At 45.7% G+C, this 16,480-nt stretch overlaps 1 protein-coding gene across 1 annotated transcript in view; it reads left to right on the top strand.

Annotated features, from left to right (window-relative positions):
• The first annotated feature begins 1,876 nt into the window (after positions 1-1,876).
• Positions 1,877-16,480, top strand: part of LOC115476020 (BPI fold-containing family C protein-like) — a 63,663-nt gene continuing 49,059 nt past the window's right edge. The window contains exons 1-4 of the mRNA XM_030212129.1: positions 1,877-1,938; positions 6,958-7,096; positions 14,061-14,163; positions 16,304-16,432. Of these exons, the coding sequence (XP_030067989.1) occupies positions 6,991-7,096; positions 14,061-14,163; positions 16,304-16,432 (338 nt within the window). The 5' untranslated portion in view covers positions 1,877-1,938; positions 6,958-6,990. The remainder of the gene's footprint in view (positions 1,939-6,957; positions 7,097-14,060; positions 14,164-16,303; positions 16,433-16,480) is intronic.

Consider the following 16,480-nt stretch of genomic DNA (forward strand, 5'->3'; position numbering starts at 1 on the left):
ATAAGGTTCTAATTACCTTGCTAACTGTTAATAAGATGGCATGCTTGAAATCGATCTGGGCACAAAAGATTAATGAGCAAATTGCAGATACCCAATGATCTTATTTCTGGGCATGGAGATTGAACTGCTGTGTGTCGGCATCCATGAAGCAGTCTTTGTTTTTTTGTGGCGCACAGGGCAGAATGGATGCTTGTAAAATGTAACAGACTGAATAGTAATCAGTCGGCGTTGTGCTGGATATACTCTGTGAATTGTGGTACGTTGGAGCACCTGCATTCAATAATTTCTGGCAGCAAGTCTGGAAAATATATATATATTTTCCATATATATCCTCCATATATATTCAGAACTGTCTTACTATATCTGCTTGTTATACTATCGTATCTCTGTTACCCAAGATCCTTCTGTACCAGTAATTGTGTATTTTCTAACTGTATTTCCACTTATCACGATGTATTCTAAGCCACATTGAGCCTGCAAAGAGGTGGGAAAATGTGGGATACAAATGCAACAATATAAAATAAATAAAAATAAATAAAATGTGGGATACAAATGCAATACATAAATAATAAATAAATAAATAAAAATAAAAATGGTACAGCAAATTGTACGGGTGAAATTGCCCTTGTCATATAAGCGAGTTCTTTTCGAACTCTTCCATCAGGAATGGAATCTCACGGACGACCGATATGTTTTAACTCACTATTGTGGTGGCCCTACTGAGAACGTGGACAGATACAACAATGTTTAATGTCCACTTCTGGTTGATTGCTGGTCACGATGCTAATATTGTAGAGAAGACAGGCTACAAAGGTAGACTCCTGAGTATTTGGGAGCCATTAAGAGTTTTTCAGAAGCTAAATATGGACAGTATGGAAGTTCTTGCATACACCTGTTTCTTTTTTTTTTTTAAGGCATTAGCTATTTAGGAGGGATGGAAGTGTGCGGAAGGTGGGGGGGAGGGAGTTGATAATACTGTTTAGGTGTTGTGCTCCTGACCACTATTCCCTTCAAGCTGAGTAAGAGTCCTCCATCTACAGCTCTGCCAGTGAGGCAGTGGCGTTCCTAGCCTGGCTGACACCCGGGGTGGATCGCAGATGTGTCCCCCCCCCCCTGGGTGCAGCGTGGCCCCCCCGGCGAAACAACACCCCCCCCCCGGCGAAACTAAACCCCCGGGTGCAGCGCGACCCCCGCGGGTGCATTTTTACCTGCTGGGGGGGTGTCGTGCGCCTGTTATGTCCGAGTCCGCTCGTTCCCTCCCTGCTGCTCCCTCTGCCCCGGAACAGGAAGTAACCTGTTCCGCGCAGAGGGAACAGCAGGGAGGGAAGGAGCGGACTCGGAGCCAAAAGGCACGCGGCACCCCCCCAGCGGCGTGCACCCGGGGTGGACCGCCCCCACCTTGGTACGCCACTGCAGTTAGGGGTGCTGTTTCACTCTCATATTTTCAATAGTGAAGGACAGGCAAGCTCTGCCGGACTTCAAAGAACCTGCCTGTCCCTAGCTATTGAAGACTGACAGCAATACAGTTAGATGACTCACACTGCTCAGAGGGAACAATGCTCCTGACCTAATTATATGTGGAGTCTTTTACGGTTATGTTTCTGCACCTTTTTTTTGTAAATATTCTGTTAACTTCTAAAAATAAAATAAATATATCATACTAAAGAAAAACAAAAACATTCTACATAAAACATCAAACAACTAAATCATGAAAAGGAAAACACAAATCTCCTCACTCTTGTTACTTCCTCTTTCATTTACTTCTCTCTCCTCCACACCCAACCTCTGATGACAATTCCAATAACAATTATAATAATTATGCCCTGACTAATTTCTCTAATTTCCCCAGCAGCATTTATAGGCCTGAAACTGTAAAGCTCAGGTCACTGTGGAAAAGACGACTCCTGGTCCTGCACAAGAAATTAAGATCTCCATAAGGTAAGGTAGGAAGGTTTCTACCATGCTTGAATCAGTGAAGCTTGTAGGCTTATATGTTTTTTTTATGCTTATGGATATTTCTTTGCTCTCTTTGTGGTGGTGGGTTACTCGAAGGATACTCAAAGAAAAGTTTGGCAAAGCACTTGAACATAAGACTTTTTTGAAGTGACTTATAATCAGATACTTTGGAACTAACAAGACAGGACGTAACAAAAAGTTTAGAATTACTAACCATTAGGGAGCTTAATTACTAAAGTGCGTTAGGCGTTTAGTATGAATTTCATGGTGCGGTACTTATTTAATACGGGTTAAACTATCCTAAAGCAGTGTAGTAAATTTAAAACAAATCGGAGAAAATTTTTCTTCACCCAACGTGTAATTAAACTCTGGAATTCGTTGCCAGAGAAAGTGGTGAAGGTGGTTAGCTTAGCAGAGTTTAAAAAGGGGTTGGACGGTTTCCTAAAGGACAAGTCCATAAACCACTACTAAATGGACTTGGAAAACTCCAAAATTCCAGGAATAACATGTATAGAATGTTTGTACGTTTGGGAAGCTTGCCAGGTGCCCTTGGCCTGGATTGGCCGCTGTCGTGGACAGGATGCTGGGCTCGATGGACCCTTGGTCTTTTCCCAGTATGGCATTACTTATGTACTTATGTAAGATTCATTACTTCATGTAACCCTGGTCCCCTCCGGACAGTCCTGAATGCTGGCTAAGCTTTATGGGTCAGGCACCCGGCATACAAAACATAAAGTCTCTTTTTGAGCTGGGAGCAGGCTGGGGCCGGGCTAAATCCTGGTAGGCTGTGGGGTTTTAAGCCACCATTTGCATTTCTGTATCATAGTCCCAGAAAAAAATGCCCTCTCACTCCAATGATGCTTTAAACTCAAGTAACTTAGGGGGTCCTTTTACTAAGCCATGGTAAAAAAAAATAAAAAGTGGTGGTGTGGTGGTGTGGGTGCATGTTTTTGGTGCGTGTGGGTCAGTTTTTACCGCATCTGGAAAAAAGGGCTTTTTTTTTTAAATTGGAAAGGAAAAGGGCATCCGATAAAACTGAAACCAGTGCGCTCCTAATACTGGCCTGAGCCCTTAACACCACTCATTGATCTAGCGGTAAGGGCTCACATGCTACAAGTGTGATGACTGTAGGGTTACCATATGTCCGGATTTACCCGGACATGTCCTCTTTTTGAGGGCATGTCCGGGCAACCGGGCGGGTTTTACCAATCTGCCCGTTTGGCTGGATTTCTGGACAAATGGGCAGGCTGGTGGTTGGGCCATCCTATAGGACGGCCTGCCTGCCAGCCTGCCCGTTTGTCCAGAAATCCGGACAAATGCGCAGATTGCTAGCCTCCCCTCCCCTTACTTACTACTGCCCTGGTGGTCTAGTGACCTCTTCCGCCTTCGGGGCAGGAAAGAGCCCCCTCTTTCCTGCCCGGAGTGCTGCCTTCCTGTTCGTGATCTCGGCGCCGATTCAAAATGGCCACGAGAGCTGAAGTGACCTCGTGAGACGTCAACTCTCGGCGGCCATTTTGAATCTGCGCCGAGATCACGAACAGGAAGGATGCATGCAGGGCAGTGCTCCGGGCAGGAAAGAGGGGGCTCTTTCCTGCCCTGAACAGGTCACTAGACCACCAGGGCAGTAGTAAGGTAAGGGGAGGGGGGTGATGGGGAGGGGGAGTGACAGGGTGTGTGACAGGGGGAGGGGAAAATGTGACAGGGGGCGAAGCGAGGGCGTGAAAGGGGGTGGGGTGTGAAAGGGGGCGGGGCATGTGTCCTCCTTTTGGGGGGACAAAATATGGTAACCCTAGATGACTGATTGGTGTGCACCAGCTGCCACTTACTGCTGGAAACACTACACACGGTAGGAAATAAAAACACTAATATTTCCCAGTGGTACGAGCACACGGCAAATCCAAAATTACCACCAGGGGGCATGATAGCCTGGCAGTAGTCTTGTTTTGGCGCACAGTGCACATGTGTAGAACCTAATGCGCCTATGTAAAAGGCCCCTTTAACATCAAAAATCTGGCAGTAAAACTAAGAACAACTGTCTTCCTTGGTATATATGTCAGAAGGGTATTCCTGAGGAGTTGATGTACCCTTGAAATCTTCATTTGTCCATTATTTACAATGTCCTTAACTCTCCTACACCTATCCCAACCGACAGGATAATCCAGGGCTATAGCTCATCTGTTCGCTTGCCAGGCAAACATTCAGATAGGCTTTTCTCCAGCTGCTGGACCACCTCAGAACCAGACCTCCCTGTCTGTTCTTTCTTCATTCAGAGGTAGGGTTCCACTCACCCACCTCTGACCCAGAACAGGTCTTCTCCTTCATTCTGTCCCATTCCTGGAGCCATTGGCCCTTGATTTTTATGCTAGATAGGATACCCCTCTTCTCATGGATCCTGGCAGGGGGTGGGGCAACCAAAGACCCTGTGGCTAGGATGGCACATCTTTTTATCTCCTCAAACTTCTTCCCCCCAATAATATAAACCCATGAATCATAACATCCTTACACTACCCCCCATTGCTCTTTTCCTCAAATTTATACTCCCCCCACCTGCCTGGATTAACCACCCCCACTAGACAATAGGCCCCTCCTCCTAGTTCTTCTGGGTAAGAGCCACAGGGATTTTACTAAACCCCTGGAGGAACCCACCTAACCTCAGGCTTTTCAGACTCTCCAGGGGATTGCATTTATACCAAATCCCTCATTAAATACCTCAAGTGGAATTTGATATACATGTGATGAAGGAATGAGGAAGGCAGCCAGGCTGTTAGTGTGAAAAGTTTAACTACACTTGTACAGATGTAGCTGTCTACTTCCCTGTTCCTTTCAGACTCTCTTTGGAATGTTCTTATGATTAACATTATGATGGGTAAACTTACATTTTGTGGTAGATAACATATTTTGCTTATTTTGTTCTGACCTGAAGAAGGCTATATTAACTGCCAAACCCTGGGCAAGAAAAGGATAATTTTATAAATAAAGCACTATCATGTACATGCCAAATATATGCGTAAGTGATTAGAATATTAACATATGCACGTAAATGACAAAATTCCATCTAATGGGCTACTTTTAAGGCATGTTATTTTGTCACTAGTTGTTCTATTTAGCACAGGTCTCATTTTATGCAATGAGGCCTAGTTGCTAATAAGTGGGGCTAACAGCAAAATAGTACATCTTAATAGGGAGCTCACACTGATAATTTCCCCCCTTAATTAAAGAAAAAAGAAATGTGCCTAGAAATCAAAATCACTTCTATAGGTAATAAAAGTGAGCCAAGTATAGGTCAGTCAAGACATTGTGACATCACTGATGAGGTCAGCTCTTAGGCATTGGTGGAATGAGGCATTATGACATCATAATATCAGCTCTGGTTAGCAGAGACTGAAACTTCACACTAAGGGGAGAAAGTGAGCCAAGTATAGGTCAATCAAGCCATTGTGACATCACTGATGAGGTCAGCTCTTAGGCATTGGTGGAATGAGGCATTATGACATCATAATATCAGCTCTGGTTAGCAGAGACTGAAACTCTTCACACTAAGGGGGGAAAGTGAGCCTAGGTCAATCAAGCCATTGTGACATCACTGATGAGGTCAGGCATTGGTGGAATGAGGCATTATGACATCATAATATCAGCTCTGGTTACCGGAGACTGACTCGTCACACAAAGGGGGAGAGGGGGGAGTAATCAATATGGGCTCCTGTTGTATTATTTTCCTACTAGCTTGTGCTATTTTAACACAGGTGCCACTTTATGCAGTGAGACGTAGAGGTCATTTCACAAAAATACACATGCCTAATATACAGGTATAATAAGTGCCACTTAGACACCCTCTGAGCACCTAAGTAAAGGCACACATAGAATTTCCCTTGAAATGTATTAGGTTAGCCCAATAAAAATGCATCATCATCTTTTACGGCTATGTTTACTAAGGTGCACTATAAGCGTGTTAGCATTTTTAATGGTTTACGTGCGATAAATGCTAATGCACCCATAGAAGTGTATAGGCATGTTAACGTTTAATGTCCCTTAACTTTAAAGGTGCATTAAAAATGCTAACACACCTTAGTAAACATACCCCAGGGGCGTAGCCAGATACCCAACTTTGGGTGGGCCTGTGCCCAAGATGGGTGGGCAGAAGAACCCCGCCCCACAGGTGATTTGGTCTCTCCTTCTCTCACCTGCATGCCATATGGTCTCTCAAACATCCCCCCTCTCCCGCATACCTTTTAAATAGCAGAGTTTCACCGGCAGCGAGCAGCAACTAATACACACTGCTCATGCTGGCCCCATAGCCTTTCCACTTATGAACTTCCTGTTTCCGCATAGTACTACTACTACTACTACTATTTAGCATTTCTATAGCGCTACAAGGCATACGCAGCGCTGCACAAACTTAGAAGAAAGACAGTCCCTGCTCAAAGAGCTTACAATCTAATAGACAAAAAATAAAGTAAGCAAATCAAATCAATTATTGTGTACAGGAAGGAGGAGGGTAGGTGGAGGCAGGTGGTTACAAGTGGTTACGAGTCAAAAGCAATGTTAAAGAGGTGGGCTTTCAGTCTAGATTTAAAGGTGGCCAAGGAAGGGGCAGGGTTGGAATACGTCAGAGGTAAGGCTGTGGGGCCGGTGCGAGCAGTATGTATCAGTTGCTGCTCACTCCAGGAGAAGATCTGCTATTTACAAGGTATGCAGGAGGGTCAATTGTTGGGAGTTTTCAGCTTGTGGGGCTTCGGGATCCCTGTCAGTCACATCATAGGTGGGCTGCTACTGGGTGGGCCTGAGCCCAAAGTGGGTGGGCCTGGGCCCACCCAGGCCCACCCTTGGCTATGCCACTACATTAATCTTTATTTGCCTAATATGATGTGCTAACACTCGAACTGCTCTCTCTTCAATATGCAGTTACTACATTTTTCATTAATATCACATCTGGATCTTGACGTCCGCCTCACAGATGTCAAAACCCTAAGATCACTTTCTTTTTTTTATACCTATTTACAGATTCCAGAGAAGAGAGGCAGAAGGAACACAGAGATGTGGAAGATTTCCTGTTTTGTCCTGTTTGTCACAGTATTTACGCTCTCTCGTTGTGACGATCCTGGATTGAAATTAAGGATATTCCAAAAGGGGCTAGACAATGGTATGTGAAATGCTTTCATGTATATACTGCCTATCATTACACAGTATATGCATTACTGTATAGAAATTGTATATTGAGTAGAAGATGCTTGCTAATGCTAACCGTTACAAAGCTGGTTGTTTTTATAGGATACAACAGAAATGCATATCTTTTTCTTGACTCTGTAGTAGTTGAGCGAGGGTGGGCCTGGATCCTGGAATAACACAGAGGGCCATAATCGAACGGGGCCACCCATCTATAAGGGCGGCCATCTCTGAGGACGGTGCCACGAAGGGGCGGGGCATCACGTATTATCGAAAAAGATGGGCGGCCATCTTTTGTTTCGATAATATGGTCGGGGCCGGCCAAATCTCAACATTTAGGTCAACCTAAATGGTGAGATCGACCTTAGAGATGGCCGGCCCCGGTTTTCCCCGATAATGGAAACCGAGGCCGGCCATCTCAAAAACGGTCAAATCCAAGCCATTTGGTCATGGGAGGAGCCAGCATTCCTAGTGCACTGGTCCGCCTCACATGCCAGGACACCAGCTGGGCACTCTAGGGGGCACTGCAGTGGACTTCATAAATTGCTCCCAGGTGCATAGCTCCCTTACCTTGTGTGCTGAGCCCCCCAAAACCCACTCCCCACAACTCTACCCCACTACTATAGCCCTTAAAGGGTGAAGGGGGGCACCTAGATGTGGGTACAGTGGGATTCGGGTGAGTTTTGGAGGGCTCCCATTTACCACCACAAGTGTAACAGGTAACGGGGAAATGGGCCTGGGTCCGCCTGCCTGAAGTGCACTGCACCCACTAAAAACTGCTCCAGGGACCTGCATAGTGCTGTGATAGAACTGGGTATGACATTTGAGGCTGGCATAGAGGCTGGCAAAAAAATGTTTGTTTTATTTTTTTGGGTGGGAGGGGGTTGGTGATTACTGGGGGAGTAAGGGGAGGTCATCCCCGATTCCCTCCAGTGGTCATCTGGCCAGTTCGGGCACCTTTTCAAGGCTTGGTCGTGAACAAAAAGGGACCAAGTAAATTCAGCCAAATGCTTGTCAGGACCGGCCTTCTTTTTTTCCATTATCGGCCGAGGACGGCCATCTTTTAACCATGCCCCCGTCCCGCCTTCGGTACCCTGCCGACACGTCTCCTTGAACTTTGGCGAGCCCTGCGACGGAAAGCGGTTGAAGCCGGCCAAAATCGGCTTTTGATTCTACCGATTTGGCCGGCTTTAGGAGAAGGCCAGCCATCTCCCGATTTGTGTCGGAAGATGGCCGCCCTTCTCCTTCAAAAATAAGCAGGACAGCCACAGAGAGGTTTAAAAGTGAAATAAACCAATTTATTTGAGAACAGAAAAATGGGTGACCTGTTCCTCTCACAGGTCAGGAGAAAATAAACACACCAAAAAATTGTTCAAAAGGTTTGCTAGCATTTTTAGTGCACGCTAACCGTGTTGAGGCCTTTGGGCATCTATATGGTTAGCAAATGCTAATTTTTAGTGCATGTTAAAAACACCAGCATGCCTGTGTAAACAGGGCCTCTGGTGTTTTATTTCCTCATTTACTTGTTATGCTGTACAATTAAATTTTGTAATTTAGCTCGCTTGTCATTTCAAATACTTATAAAAAATCAGATTTACTGTAAAACAGAAACGTTTTTACTTAAAAATATGAAACTGCCTGTTCCAAATGTGGGGGGGTTCCAGGCTCCTTCTACCATGCACTGTGGCAATGCCCAAAAGTGCGTGCATTTTGGCAGCGGATACGAGGGTTTCTGATCAGACTAGGATATAAAATACAGGGAACGGAGGGCCAGTTTTTGCTTGATCGACCAAGAGCTTTTTCCCCTTTGTGTGCTCCAGCAACTCTGTTATGTAGAAAGTTGAGTTTGGTGGCTCGAAAGTGTATAATGCAATATTGGACCTCACCGGAAGCGCCCGCCTACTGGCATTGGCGCAATCAGGTGCACCAATTAGCTTCTTGGGAGGCTAGAGATTCAAAATTATCGCCTAAACGTAGGAAACAATTTCTTCAGATATGGATGCCTTATCTTCAGGTGCTCAGCCCAAGGGGTAGAAGCTTGCTTATTAATGCTCATTGAGGATGGTATGATATGGTTCTGATGTATTTACTTGTAACCACTCAGTTAGCAGTAAGTAAGTTCCCGAGACTAAGTACTAGGGGGGAGGAGGGGTTGGAGGGGTTGGAGGGGGTGTGGGGGGGGGGGGGGGGGGGGAAGGGAACTTTACACGTTGTATAGTTTAACCGCGATATGTATGTAAGATGTTATGAGTATGTTACATTGTTTACCTTTGTTATAACAATCAATAAAACTTAAATTTAAAACCAAAAAAAAAAAATATGAAACTGATTATCTTTTGATCTTTCTACAATAAGAAAAAAAAGATCCAACTATAACATAACAGAAAAAATTTATAAATTATGACGTAAAATCTGAAAGGTGCCATGTTACTGGGTATGTAATTGTGTCTTAAAGAAAAGTGGTGTGTTAGCCATGGTGGTCCACTTATAAAGGTAAAGTAAATAGGAATAAAAGAAAATAAGACAATACCTTTTTTATTGGACGTATTCTATATACTGCATCTGAATTTAGGCACATCTTATCCAATACGTCTAGATGCTTCTATCAGACACGCCTAGATTCCAGGCACCATATAAAGACTCTAGGGCCCCTTTTACTAAGCTGCGTAAGACTCTACGCGCCCAATGTGCGCCAAAATGATCTTACTGGCCAACTACCACCTGCCTCTTGCGGTAATTTCATTTTTGGTGCACATCTGCTACGCGCGTCTGAAAAATATTTTTCCTTTTCTGGCACGCGTAGTGGATACGCGCCAAGCGGCACCTGATGCACGTAGGTCATTACCACACAGATTCCTTACCGCTAGGTCTATGGCTGGCGGTAAGGTCAGACACACAGAATGGACGCGGAGCAATTCTGATTTTGCTGCATGTCCATTTTCATGGACAATATAAAACAGGCATTTTTGAAACTCCAAACCCGCGCCTACACTATCGCAAGCCACTTTTTACCACGGCTTAATAGAAGGACCCCCTAGTCCTAAGTGTGTAAGACCAGAAAACAAAAAGGCGAAAAACACAAAACTGTTGTCCCAGGCTTGATTCTTCTTCAGATCTGTCTGCAGAACTAAAGGCAGGAATGCTCATGGGCCAGCAATAGGTATTACTGCATACAAAAGACTTCAAATGTGTTTATGGATCTCATGTACTAACCCTCTGGGCCCTTGTGTGAGAGATCTTCCTCAATACTCCAATCTCTGATGGGTCAGAATACTACTGTCACCCACAGCCCTGAACTGGAGACTACATTTTGTAGATGTGGAAGGGCATAATCGAACCGTGCCGGCCATCTTCGGGGCTGCCAACGCAATTGGGCGGAGCCAACTGTATTTTCAAAAAAGATGGGCGGCCATCTTTTCGTTCGCTAATACGGTTGGGGCCGGCTTGATGTTGAGATCATTGGGTTTAGAGATGGGCGGCTTCGGTTTTCGCCCATAATGGAAACCCGGCCCGGCGATCTCAAACCCGGCGAAATGCAAGGTATTTGGTTGTGGGAGGAGCCAGCATTCGTAGTACACTGGTCCCCCTGACATGCCAGGACACCAACCAGGCACCCTAGGGGGCACTGCAGTGGACTTCAAAAATAGCTCCCAGATGCATAGCTTCCTTACCTTGGGTGCTGAGCCCCCCCAAATCCCCCCAAAACCCACTACCCACAACTCTACCCCACTACCATAGCCCTAAGGGGTGAAGGGGGCACCTACATATGGGTACAGTGGGTTTGGGGGGGGTGGAGGATTCCCATTTACCAGCACAAGTGTAACAGGTGGGGGGGGGGGGGGGGGAATGGGCCTGGGTCCACCTGCCTGAAGTGCACTGCACCCACAAAAAACTGCTCCAGGTACCTGCATACTGCTGTCAGGGAGCTGGGTATGACATTTGAGGCTGGCAAAAAATGTTTAAATATTTTTTTTTTGGGTGGGAGGGAGTTGGTGATCACTGGAGGAGTAAGGGGAGGTCATCCCTGATTCCCTCCGATGGTCATCTGGTCAATTGGGGCACTTTTTTGAGGCTTGGTCGTAAAAATAACTGGACCAAGTGAAGCCGGCGAAATGCTCATCAGACACGGCCATCTTATTTCCATTATCGGGCGAAGCCAGCCATCTCCTAAGCACGCCCCCGTTCTGCCCCGTCCTGCCTTCTGAACCCTGCCAACACGCTCCCTTGAAGTTTTGCCGGCTCTGCGACGGAAAGCAGTTGAAGCCGGCCAAAATCAGCTTTCAATTATACCGATTTGCCCGGATTTAGGAGATCGCAGGCCATCTCACGATTTGTGTCGGAAGATGGCCCTGCGATCTCTTTCGAAAATACGCTGGAGAGGGATTCCCAAAGCTATGTTTGGCGGCCTACTGGCCACCAAACACTCCCAGGCCTTGAGTTAAGGCTGGACGTGGGGGTGGAGGTGGTCCTCTGGCTCACCAGGAATTTGAAACATCTTACGGGGGGGGGGGGGGGGGGGGGGGGTGGCATCTTACATATGGCCTGCACGAATGGGTAAGTCTTTCTTGGTATAGTTATTTCTTTTTTGAAAACGAGTCGCAAACATTTTTCAAGTACACGGTTTCACATTTTTGTTACTCATCAGCTCCTTTGCATTAATTTTCATCGCAGAAATGTATTAATTATAAATTTAAATAAGCTTTTGTATGAAGTGGACTTTGTGTGAGAGCTTACCACTAAAACGTGAAATCTTATGAAGTGTGAATAAAACTTCAAATCTTCAGACATTTTGCTTTCTTTTGAACATGAAATACTCTTCTGTGAAGTCACTTTTTTGATATACTTAATTTGGGCAACGTGTACCTTGTAAGGTACGTGGTAGATGCATGGAATGCCCTCCCGCAGGAGGTGGTGGAGATGAAAACAGTAATGGAATTCAAATGTGCGTGGGATAAACACAAAGGAATCCTATTTAGAAGGAATGGATCTATGGAATCTTAGCAGAGATTGGGTGGTGACGCTGGTAATTGGAGAGTAAAGCCAGTGCTGGCCGGTCTTCTACGGTCTGCGCCATGATCGTAACTGAATAGATTTGAATGGACTGGAGTGTAAATTTTAAGGGGTGTCAACAGCTTCAGAACGTTTAGTACAGGAACAGTGCTGGGCGGACTTTTATGGTCTGTGCCCTGAGAATGGCAAGGACAAATCAAACTTGGGTATAAAGTATCACATACCATGTAAAATGAGTTTATCTTGTTGGGCAGACTGGATGGACCGTTCAGGTCTTTATCTGCCGTCATTTACTATGTTACTATCCAGCTCATAATTGAAAATGATTGCCGGCCATTTCCCGACACAAATCGGGAGATGGCCGGCGATCTCGGAAAAGCCGTGAAATCGGTATGATCGAAAGCTGCTTTTTTTGACAGCATCGCCACTTTCCCATCGTCTCGCCGGCGAAAGTTCAAAGGGGCGTGTCGGCGGCGAAGCGAAGGCGGGACATGGGCGGGTATGGGCGTGGCTACCAGATAGCCGGCTTTCGCCGATAATGGAAAAAAAATACGGCGTTAAGCAGTATTTCGCCGGGTTTACTTGGTCCTTTTATTTTCATGACCAAGCCTCAAAAAGGTGCCCAAACTGACCACATGACCACCGGAAGGAAGCGGAGATGACCTCTCCATACTCCCCCAGTGGTCACTAACCCCCTCCCACCAAACAAAACCCCACCTTAAACACTTTTTTTTCCAGCCTGTATGCCAGCCTCAAATGCCGTCGTACCCACCTCCATGACAGCAGAATGTATTCTGTCCTCAGACAGACTTTTCCTGCTTGTGATGTGGCTCTGGGGTGAGTGTGACACCTTTTCTGTTATTTGCACTGCAGAGTCACATTAGCAATGCATTGTGGTGGGTGTAGGTATTGGTAGTTGGTAGGCTCTACTCCCCTGGTGCTTTCCCCCTGTTTTGTTTCCTGTTGTAGTCCATGCGGTAGTGGCCATTTTTGTAAGCCAGTTTTAGTTCCCTTTCCTGTGTTACCCACGTTAGAGAACATAGTTCTTACCTTGAATGGTGCTGAAAGAGGGCATTATACACCATTGTGCCAGCTCTGACCTACTGCTAATCTTAGTACCAGGGGACTCTTTGCCAGTGGGGCACAACCTCTGATCTGCAGTTAACTGTGAGTAAACATGCTTATTCAAATAAAGGACTTTTTCAAAGAGATTAGTCTTCAGGTGTGAACTGGTGTGCCAAAGTTATACAGCAGCAATAAGTCCTAGAGGCTGTATGCAGGTCCCTGGAGCAGTTTTAGTGGGTGCAGTACATTTGTTGGTAGTGGGTTTTGGGGTGGGGGTGGGGGGCTCAGCTCCCAAAGTAAGGGAGCTATGCACGTGGGAGCTTTTCTGAAGTCCACCGCAGTGACCCCTAGGGAGCCCGGTTGATGTCCTGCCATGTCAGGGGGGCCAGTGCACTAAAAATGCTGGCTTCTCCCACGGCCAAATGCCTTGGATTTGGCCGGGGTTTGAGATGGCCGACATAGCTTTCCATTATCGCTAAAAAAACGACGCCGGCCATCTCGAACCCCGGCCAAATCCCAGGCATTTGGCTGGCCGGAACCGTATTAACGAAACAAAAAGGTGGCCGGCCATCTTATTTTGAAAATACGGGTCTGGCCAGCTGTTTGTGGCACCGCCAAAATACATCGCCGGCCATGTATTTCACCGGCGCCGTTCGATTATTCCCCCTTATGTTACTAATAGGCAGCTTGTCCACTTATTTCTATGGAGAAGCTTCTAACAAGTCTGCCCAAAACTGAAACTTGCTTTAGCAGAGTCATCTTGAAAATTTGGCATCATTGCTTAGAACCATCCTGATATCAAAGCTAGAGGAACAATTACCCTGCACTCTAGTCCTTCAATATTCTGTCATATTCTTTTCCCATAGCTAACGGGGCTGTAAAGGAGTTTCTGGAAAATAAAATAAGAGATCTTAGAGTCGGAAAATTAATTGGTTACGGAAATGGATCCCTGCAGTTCAACATCTCATAGTAAGTAACTCAAGTACTATATAACAATAGTGAACCCCTGGTGTTTGCAGTTAGGTGTAGCTAGAGGTAACAGGGCCAGATACTCAAGGGTGATTATACAAATAATAGTGGCATTATCTGGCTAAGGCCTTTGGCTGAACACTACTGTACATTGAATTTCCCTAGTACACACGTACTTTACAAATTGGTGCAAATTCTAGTGGTTCAAAGTCACCACAGAAGTTGTTCCAACATGGACAATTTGAAAACTGCTCTTGTGGAGCACAATTGGTTTAAGATGGACTCAGGAAAATCCTCTTCTTATTTCTAGGATAAGTAGCATAAAATCTGTTTTACTACTTTTGGGATCTTGCCAGGGTACTTGTGACCTGGATTGGCCACTGTTGGAAACAGGATGCTGGGCTTGATGGACCTTCGGTCTGTCCCAGTATGGCCACACTTACGTACTTGGGATTCTGAATGGAATCTTGCTACTCTTTGGGGTTCTACATGGAATGTTGCTACACTTTGAAATTCTGCATGGAATCTTGTTATTCTTTAGAATTCTAAAATCTTGCTACTCTTTGGGGTTCTACATAGAATGCTGCTACTATTTAGGTTTCTGCCAGGTACTTGTGACCTGGATTGGCCACTGTTGGAAACAGGATTCTGAGCTTGATGAACCGTCAGACTGTCCCAGTATGGCCATGCTTACGTTCTTACGTTATGTTAAATTTATGATTGTAGGAACCCAATGCAAGGATTATAGATGGGCTATTAAATGAGTTCTGTTATAATTCATGCAATGGTGAACAAAAGGATACCAATGGGAATGGAGACGTCCAGATCAGGAAGTCTCAAGTTCTGCTATTATTGTACAACAGGATCTGTGATGCACAGCCTGTTCTAAAATACATTGAGGAATGGACATTTGTGCCTCAGTTATGCGCAATATGAGCAACCATTTTATAACCATAAATATCTTAAAATATCAATAACACAACACGGGCTCATAAACAAATGTGTGCTGGGACGTACATGTGTATATTATAAAATAACAACACACAGGTGTATGTGCTGAATATGTCGGCCATTTTGGAAACATATGCCATGTATTTTTGTAGAGGCTATCACAAAGTCCAGTATCTTTTGCTAATTTTGCTTTAGAGAGGGTGGGGGATATAATCCACTGGGGGGGGGGGGGGGGGGGTAAGGGGACAATCTCCCCTGATCCCTCCAGTGGAGCACTGTTCATTACCAGAACTTTTCTGAAACCTGAACATCCCCTGGGACACCTGGGTAGCAGGTGTAAATTTCGACATCCATTTGTTTGGACCGGCATGCATTATCCTTCTGAAATTGGGAAAACACATTTGTATTTTAGCCCCACCCTAGTCCCACCCTAGTCAGACCATGCCTCTTTACCAAATGCAAGCTTTGAGTTTTACATGTGTATATCCCAGTTTTGTGAAATTGGGATTTAGGCACAGATGCTGGTGGGACGCCGGTGGTGGGAGGCGGGACTGGTGGTTGGGAGGCAGGGATAGTGCTGGGCAGACTTATACGGTCTGTGCCAGAGCCGGTGGTGGGAGGCAGGGATAGTGTTGGGAAGACTTATACGGTCTGTGCCAGAGCCGGTGGTGGGAGGCGAGGCTGGTGGTTGGGAGGCGGGGATAGTGTTGGGCAGACTTATACGGTCTGTGCCAGAGCCGGTGGTGGGAGGCGAGGCTGGTGGTTGGGAGGCGGGGATAGTGCTGGGCAGACTTATACGGTCTGTGCCAGAGCCGGTGGTTGGAGGCGAGGCTGGTGGTTGGGAGGCGGGGATAGTGCTGGGCAGACTTATACGGTCTGTGCCAGAGCCAGTGGTTGGGAGGCGGGGCTGGTGGTTGGGAGGCAGGGATAGTACTGGGCAGACTTATACGGTCTGTGCCCTGAAGAGCACAGGTACAAATCAAAGTAGGGTATACACAAAAAGTAGCACATATGAGTTGTCTTGTTGGGCAGACTGGATGGACCGTACAGGTGTTTTTCTGCCGTCATCTACTATGTTACTATGTTCAATATACACATCTAAATGCTGGGTTATGACTACCTATAACATGAACAGGGCTTCAAAGATGGCCACCATAATTCTAATATTCATATTTGTACTCTTCCTTAGCACAAAACTACTAAACTTCACAATTATCAACAGTTCAATGACCCTTGTACCCTATACTGGAATTCAGATCACCATCAGTAATAGTAATGCAACTATTAACAGCGTCTGGAAAGTGAGAAATGAGACTTCGTAAGTATTATTCAATCAGCAAACTGGAATTGAGACAGTAAATGACGT

The sequence above is a fragment of the Microcaecilia unicolor genome, chromosome 8 (genome assembly GCF_901765095.1).
Source record: "Microcaecilia unicolor chromosome 8, aMicUni1.1, whole genome shotgun sequence".
Classification (NCBI taxonomy): domain Eukaryota; kingdom Metazoa; phylum Chordata; class Amphibia; order Gymnophiona; family Siphonopidae; genus Microcaecilia; species Microcaecilia unicolor.